The sequence below is a fragment of the Brachyhypopomus gauderio genome, chromosome 1 (genome assembly GCF_052324685.1).
Source record: "Brachyhypopomus gauderio isolate BG-103 chromosome 1, BGAUD_0.2, whole genome shotgun sequence".
Lineage (NCBI taxonomy): Eukaryota > Metazoa > Chordata > Actinopteri > Gymnotiformes > Hypopomidae > Brachyhypopomus > Brachyhypopomus gauderio.
This window is the reverse complement of record NC_135211.1, coordinates 22106254-22114772: the sequence shown is the minus strand read 5'-3', so window position 1 is coordinate 22114772 and position 8519 is coordinate 22106254. Positions and strand designations below refer to the sequence as shown.

The 8519-nt window shown below is 43.2% G+C and overlaps 1 protein-coding gene across 5 annotated transcripts in view; it reads right to left on the bottom strand.

The window, feature by feature from the left end:
* Positions 1 to 1377: 1377 nt before the first annotated feature.
* cacna1da (calcium channel, voltage-dependent, L type, alpha 1D subunit, a) overlaps positions 1378 to 8519 on the bottom strand; it is a 78754-nt gene continuing 71612 nt past the window's right edge. For 4 of the 5 annotated variants that reach the window (XM_077003153.1, XM_077003135.1, XM_077003143.1 and 1 more), the window contains 6 exons: positions 7863 to 8236; positions 6996 to 7022; positions 6171 to 6541; positions 5886 to 5992; positions 5460 to 5765; positions 1378 to 4596 (listed from right to left, as the gene is read on the bottom strand). In XM_077003153.1, coding sequence (XP_076859268.1) covers positions 4246 to 4596; positions 5460 to 5765; positions 5886 to 5992; positions 6171 to 6541; positions 6996 to 7022; positions 7863 to 8236 — 1536 coding nt within the window. In that variant the 3' untranslated portion in view covers positions 1378 to 4245. The remainder of the gene's footprint in view (positions 4597 to 5459; positions 5766 to 5885; positions 5993 to 6170; positions 6542 to 6995; positions 7023 to 7862; positions 8237 to 8519) is intronic. The other variant, XM_077003170.1, reaches the window with a different exon arrangement.

Sequence of the window (8519 nt, the reverse complement as noted above, 5' to 3'; positions counted from 1 at the left end):
TTTGGTCCAGAAATTTTCTTTCTTGCCTGAAATTCTGAAAAATCTGAATAGCATTGCAAACTATGCAATTTCCCTTGCAAGGTCAGGAGGGGTCATACATTAAAATGAAAGCTGTTCTTATTGGTAAAAGTGATGCTGTTACACGTGGTCCTTTGTTACAACTTCCCAGATGTCCCCTATATGCAACATAAGATTTGCTACTGCTTGGTCTTGCATAACTAGACAACAGCTCCATCTGGTGGTTAAAATAGTGCTTGAGCCTTCTTTCCAAAGAGCACCCTTTCGATAAAACCCGTTCCTTTCTAACTGCTGATGTCAGTTATTTTGTCTGTTTCATTATGTGCAACTAACTGAACATTACTGTGTGTTGCAGTGTCTGGTTTTGTGTACCTGACTGAACATGACATAGCAGATGCTGAGGGCAGCTACAGGTTATTTGGAATCCCACAGGCAAATGGAAGCATGATGAGGCCACAAGGAAAGCAGCTGTAGGCAAAAATATAGGAGTGAGACAGGTCCAGAGAAGAGTGAGATAAGTCCAGAGAAGAGTGAGACAGGTCCAGAGAAGAATGAGGTAAGTCCAGAGAAGAATGAGGTAAGTCCAGAGAAGAGTGAGACAGGTCCAGAGAAGAGTGAGACAAGTCCAGAGAAGAATGAGATAAGTCCAGAGAAGAGTGATACAGGTCCAGAGAAGAGTGAGACTGGTCCAGAGAAGAGTGAGACAGGTCCAGAGAAGACTGAGATAGGTCCAGGTCAGCTGGATGGGAAGAACAAGATCCAGACTATCAACACATACACTCTACCAGTCATCAGATCCCCCGCCGGTATAATAACCTGGCCAAAGGAGGAGAGAGAAGCCCCTGACATCAAGACAAGGGACCTCAAATCTCAGGCCAAGTGAGCATCAGAGCCACTATCCAGGACGAAACATCAAAGATCCAGGAATACTCCAGGAAGATGGCCCCAAGTGATGAAGTGCTTGGGAGAACACCAGGTAGCAGAAACCCGAGGTGAATGGTAACGAGGAGGGGCAAGTACCATCATCATCCTCTGCACAGTGTGTACCTTCTATAAATAATGTGAGGGCATGATATGGAATAATCCTACAAAGGGCTGGAAGAGGCTGGATTGAGAGACAGCACAGAGGCGCAAATCATAGCAGGACAGGAACAAGCTCTGGATACAAGATCGACCAAACAGTGAGTACAGTGAGAAGGACTCAATGGGGTGGATATGTCCCAGGGAACAACTTCTGAATTCTCCGTCCAGAAGAGTGCAGCCCTGGAACAACTGAGACACTGAGCAGGACCCTTAAGCTCCCAGGACTCTGGAAGAGGACCTGTTCTTGAAGGAAAGAGATGACCAGAAGAAGCTGAGTGGTTTTCCATTTTTAAAAGTTTATTCAATAATAATCATTATAAAATAAAACTTCAGTATTGATTTAAATCAAGTCCAGGTCAAAATAAATAGGAAAAATACAAAAAAATGCATTGATACAAAACCTATAGGGTTTCCATAAATTATTAGCTACGAAGAGAATAAAAATGATTACAGAGCAAAAATCAAGACTTTCAAGTAGAGAACATTATCACACATTGTCTTGAGTATATTTGTACATAATATGCATCATAATCTTATATTTCCTTATAGTATTAATACCAATAACAATGTTTATAGTAGTAATAGTAGCAGTGTAGTAAGAATTTATAATTCTAGAATGAAAAGGATGATAATATTTAAATCAAAAGCCTTCCTTTGTAAACTTGTACATTACCTTATGGATGCTCTTTCAACCCATTAGCACATTTCATTACAGAGAGGAGCACACTTTTCTCCTTCAGTTTTTTCCTTGCTGTATCAGTGTTGAAAGGTGAGATGTTAAATAACAAATACATATTTCACTAATTTTACACACAGTCACAGAAAATAGTACAAAACCTGCTCACCTTAACACACAAAACTAAAAAACTAGAAAACAGGAAAAGCTCAAAAGCAAAGACCAACAGCTATATGCTAATATTTCAATTCCATGAAACCAAATATATTTTTATGTATTTTTATTTTATATTTTTCAGGAATCCCTGACATGAGGTAAAAGCAAGTTGCTTATTTTTTACAAGATTTTTAAAAAATAATGCATATATTTTTCTTAAAGGAAATAAAGTAATTGCTACAAATAGTTCAATGTGCCTAGAATGCGCATTGGTCCTCTCACAAGATATTTTCACACAAAGAATGGAACATACATTTTAGGTTATTTTCTCACAAAACATTTCAGAGAGCCCTTTCACATGTGCACATGCAGTGGTTCAATCTGCATTTCTTCCTTCTTTTTTTTATACAGTGTTCGGTTGACTGAAAGCACAGTAGTAAGCTCAAAAAACCAATAAATCTAACCCTAAATATAACCCTAACTACATAATCCCATAATACCCCATTCCCCCTTGCTTAGTCTGTGCTAAAAATCTAAATTTCAAGGCAGTGCCTTTGCAGACAAAAATGTATTTTTGTCTTGATGTTGGAAGTAACACGGGGCCCCTGCTCTGAACCCAGGGGTTCTGATTCTGGGAAAGACAAAGGCGTGAGGATATGGGGGGAGACAGAGAGACAGGGTCAGTACTGCTCAGCCTGTGCAGACCTGCTGACTACACCACGTCACCTGACATCTCCCTACCTCCATTATCACACCATCACTTCACCACATTTTCACCTGTACCGCAAAGGGGGAAATGATCCCAACAGCACTGGTGTGCACTACCACTGACAGGAAAACAGCTTTGCTTCCTTCTGTTAGTGGCTGACAGAGAGCAGTTCTACATTACGAGGCCTAATATTAGCAGGTATCTCTGTCAGACAGCTTGCATCTGGTGAGAGAAAAGTTTCAGAATTTCCCATTTAAGCAGTATTAGGTCAATGCATGATGCATTTCAAACCCTCCTGTGCACCTCCTCTGCACAAAATACACGACATACAGTGATCACAGATCGACAGCATTGAACACACCCACTACAGTAGACAGCAACACACATTTGTGTATAAGCTAGCTTCATAAGCCCCAGCTGTGTCTGGGTTTGAATAGAACACCGCATAATTCATACCACACACTGGCGACTGCATGGAAGAAATGAGCACTGATGCTGTGTCACAAACACGCGCACACACACACACACACACACACACACACACACACACACACACACACACACACACACACGGAGGAAGGAATATTAGCAAAAGCATTTGCATATCTTGTACAGATGTGACACAGACCTTGAATTAAATCACAGCAACAAAAGGACATTTTTATGCAGACCAGCTAAAGATGCACCTGAACTGCTAATGATGCTAATTAAAAGCAAAATAAGAGTCTATAATCGAATAAAATCTAAATGAAATAATTCCTTCACCATTCAGTAACGTCAATTAGGATTAATATTGCTGATTCCTTTTTCTTATGGTACATAATTACAAAATATATGATGTCCCTTTAAAAAGTTTCCTCTTTGTTTTATATTACAATTAATATACAGCATAGTAATTCTGAAAGCCCAAACAGGCTATCCTAGAAAGTAGAAAACAAAACCTGCCTACTAGTGCATTTAGAACAAATGCCGCCGCTGGCAAAGCAGCTCCAGACGCATAATGTAGTTGTTCTTAACGAGTCATGATATTACCTGTAAATCAGCATGGTAGTATTGGATTTAGTTGTCTAAAGACTTTTGTTTTCACTTTTTTGTGAATTAATCTACAGGATTAGTACAAACTAAAGCCTACTGGGTAGACGGGGAAACACGCTTTCCATTATTTGCATTGAAAATGTGCTTGATATGCAAAACCCTTATTAAAGTGACTGAAGTAATGACATCTTCAATCTGATTGTCATCACCTTGGAAACATCCCACCCTCCAGGATCCCTCCCATCACTGCCCATTGGTCCACAGCCGACAGTGACAGCACAGGCAGCCACTCACAGTTCAGCAATGTAATTCATCATCAGTTTAGGGGCAATCTCCAAAGTATGATCATCAGCCATCTGACAGACTGGAATGTTGTTGCCTGGCAACATGACTCCAATCTGGTTCAGCCCCTCTGCAGAACAGAATGGTCTGTTTTCACTCTAGACGTCTCTCTCTCCACTGTAAAGGCACTTCTTTGGGTTATAAGCCAGTAGATGCATTTTGATTTCGGTTAACAACACAGATGCTGAGACGGTGCCTGCTGTCTGGCCTAGCCACTTACAGGACGCTATAGCGCGGTGATGCAGATCATCTCATCTTTCAGCTCATCCTCGTAGCGGGGTCGAAGGTCACTATCTAGCTCCTCGTCGCTGTAGCTTGCTGACACGTCCTGAATGTCATAGTATTTGTGACGCAGATTAGGGAAAACTCCGTTGACCACTCTGACCCCGTTGACCCCTTTGATGCCGCTGACCCCATTGGCTCCGTTGAGGCCTGGCACACTGCCATTCAGGAGGTTGCTTGCAGCACTTTCCATTTCATTGAAGGTCATTTTGTAGGCATCTGCAATCTCTTGCTTCGCAGCAGACACAAACTTGGGGTCCTTAGCGTATCTGCCCAGTCCTTCTGATATCAGAACCTGTTCATCAACATACACACAACAAAACAAATGCAGATCAAGACCATCAAAGTCCCTAAATAAGGATATGTTTACATCAAATCAGTACTGATATGTTCCAGGTTGATTCTTTTCTAAATCTCTTGATTTCATTTTGATTTAGTGTACAACATAACAATCTGTGTGATTAATGTGTGATTAATCACAAGCCTGTGATTAACAGTCTAGACTCTGTTTCATCAAACATTTTAGCACACCATCGTCGACTTGCCCTCAAAACACGGAGGTGGGTATTATGTATGTCACACAAATGGTCCCTTGCAGGACAAGAATAAAGAAGGGAATAGTTTTCTCAATCCTAGTTTTTCTCAATAGAGTACCTAACTAACCATATGAAACCCAATCCAATGTTGTATTTGAAAAATTAAGTATAGTATCTTTTATACATTATACCCATCCATTATACTAACGTTATGAAAACGTCAGTGACTCCCCCTAGCAGAAATGATGAGGGCAAGTCTAAAGAGGGACACAGCTAAAGAGGAACAGATGTAAGTGGCCTTATCCAAATACAGAAAAGCTGGACACTACCCCACACTGTCCTGGCTCCTCCACTTTAAAACCTCCATGTTTCTGTGATGCACATCAAAATGAAACAAAAAAGAACAACATTTCTAGAAAAAACACCATCAGAGCTACAGGAAGGGTTAGGGTGACTTGCTCTTTATCAATCACATCTTCAGATTCCTCACACAATTTCATGACAATCTGAATATGAAATGGGTTCTTAAGCTGTAAAACACTGAAAACAATGACATGTCTTGGTCATTACATTCAAGAGCCCTGGTCCTGAGACGGGGGCGGAGTTTTGGTTTGACACTCACCGCCTCCACGAGGCTGCTGGCACTGTCACGCTTCATCTGGTACTGGTTCTGGTACTCAGACCGGATCTGTAGGTGCATCGGGGAGCTGCCCTGCTGGACGTCCATTTCGTCAGTGTACCAGGCGCTCCTGCGGGCTGAGGGGCGCGTGCTGTTGAAGAGTGAACGTTCCTCACGGATCAGGGGCGTGTAGTAGGGGGTTTGCTCTTTGCTGGTGGGCGTGGCTGGGGGCGTGGCCCACGAGCGGCTGGAGCGTGCGGGCGAGACTCTGTGAGCTATGGTTGAGTCCAAGCCTGCCACTGCCATCACCTGATACACAGCAACGGGAATGAAGGCACATGAACAGCACGGTAAATACAACAATGCTGTCCTAATCGTAACTGGCTCTTTAATTAGTGCTGTGTTACTTCAGGAGTGGTGAAGTGTTACCTGGTGCTGCATTAAATGCATGGGCAAAGCGGTTCGCTGGCGAGGAAGGTCGTCTGCACTGGTCTGTCGACGCAGACACTCAAAGTTGAATGAAGGCCTCCTGTTGCCTGGGTTTGTCAGAGGAGGGATATCCAATGGCAGTTATGGGGTGAAGGGAGGGGCAGTGTGCATACAGTCAACTGTTAGAATGCCAGGACGGTCTGGACTACACGACTGGAGGTGGTGTTGAGGAAGACCTCCACGCTGTCTTCACTGTCTTTCATGGCTGTTTGCATAGAGACCCACCTGGTGGCGTGGGAGGAAGCAGACGTCTCTTTGGCGACCGGTAGGAGTCATGGTAGGGGTGCTGCAGGTCTCCTTCGTAGTAGCTGTTGGGATGTTGGTAGCTGCGGGGCGTCTCACACTCATGATCGCTGTTGGGGTACCTGCCGTGAAGGGTTCGCACAGTCACCGAGATAAATGGAACAATCAATGAGTCTGAAAACAATCCTGCAATATGTGAATGATCTGTGTTGTTCTTTTGAGACCTGTCGCCTGGTAGCATGCCTTCATCTTCATAAAACTCTTCTCCACTGTAGTACTCTCCAGAGTAGCATTCTTCTTCAAAGTCTTCCTCACGACGAATGGTAGGGCGATGTCTGATGCTGCCATTTGACCTGCGCCAGTGTCAGGGGTTGCAAGAGGTCAGCTAGCATTCGGCAAGAGATTTAAGTATGGTAATAGCATACAGTGCCATGCAGACATACACCTCCAGGGGGCAGCAATGCAAGAGAAACCTCCTCGACAAACAAGCAGAGGTTCGTCCAGACAATACATCTACTCTCGCCATGTTCACAACTTAAAAGTCCTCACATTCACGAACATCAAAAAGCATAATAAAACTCCTTATTGTGACGTTGTACAGGAGTTCTGTTTAAGGCTTAAGTGTTAACAGTGAGGTTCCCACCCCCCAAACCACCACCATCCCATGGCCGGTGCTGAAGAAGATTGATCATCAACTTATTAATGAAAATGTGCCTAGTATAAAGTTAAACTGTAGAATTCATCATCAACCAACCAGTGGCTGTTTTAAAAATACTGGAGGCCTGCCGCACCTCCGGTGGAACGTACCTAATATACGTCTCATAGTAGCGCCTTCTGCTCCAGAAAGCAGAGAATGGTAGAGAAAGCATTGCAGTGATGAAAGAAGAGAGAGGAGATCAGGATCGAGAGAGGCAGGAGATATATGACAGATATATACAGAATATGAGACATACACAGTATTAGTACACACACATCAGGATACATGCAGAGTCTATACAGTGAAGAGATCTCAGCTTCTGCACTTCAGATCCTGAATTCTTGTCATTTTAGTGACTTAAACCAGAAGCCAAAATGTGCTTTAGTGAGAGGTAAAGGTGAGAGAGAGTACATAGAATACAGGCATAGGTGGATGAGCAGGGGTCAAAGTTCATGACGACAGGTCAAAAACCACAATGTCAGGCTGGTTATAAGTGGGCTATATAGTGTTGCTGATGGTTTAAACATGAGTAAGAGGAAATGATATTCTTCTATAGGTTTGTAACGTATTCTAAACAGCAGGGAATTCTGAGGGGATATCAGTGAAGTATGAATGGTTATAAGTCACTTTGTTCAGTATTTCATAGTTATAAATACAACAGCCCATAATATCAGATGTGCTTAAATATCTCTAAAGTTCAGACAAAAATCTAAAGTCACATGCTAGCACACAATAGCCTGTTCTGAAAAACACTTCATAAAATTACATTTGTTCCAATGAGATTAAATAACTTCATCCTACTGGCTCAAACGTGAATTAGCGCTAGCACATACCACAAACATGAGCATATATAAGATTGAATACCACGACTCGGTACCATGAGTGCCTAAAGAGTGAGAGAAAATCACCAGCAACATCACCAGTCACCAGCAACATCCCACAGGGTCACGTGATATTATCCTACAAGCCCTGCTCACCTCGGGACGTGCGGTTGTGTGGGTTTGCAGCTGTCGCTGGGGTTGCACACACTTGGTTGCGCGTTCACAGGCGTGTGCTGGACAAGGTGGTTGGGGTCCCCGTTGGGTAGGCTCGACACGTTGGCGTTGTTCAGATTGATGTTGTTAGCCTCGGGAACATGGCCGTTGGAACTCTGGGTGCCATGGACCTGCGTGCGGTTTTGCTCATGGATGCTGTTGGTCATAACGATGGCGCGGTCAATCCGTCCCACCGGCTCCTCTGTGTCGACGTAGCGCGGGGGTGGATGGACCTGCAGGGGGCGCTGTGTGGCGTTGGTCTGATGGATGGAGGTCTGTTCTCTGTTGCCGTTTTGGAAGAAGCCGTTGGGTTTGTGCTGTTGAACAATCGTAACCATGAGACCTTGGAACAGGGAGAGGAGCTGACATGCTGGTTTAATGATACACCACATGAGTCAGTCTGATGAACTGATCCCGAGACATTTTAGAAGTATCAAAGAATACACTATACAACCAAATTTACACTATATAGCCAAATTCTTATGGGGCTACATATTTACACTATACAGCCAAATGCATATGGGACTATTTGCAAGACTGATATTTTATAAAGCCATGCGATTTTCAAAGAGGAAATAAAGAGCCCATAAAGCCCATAAA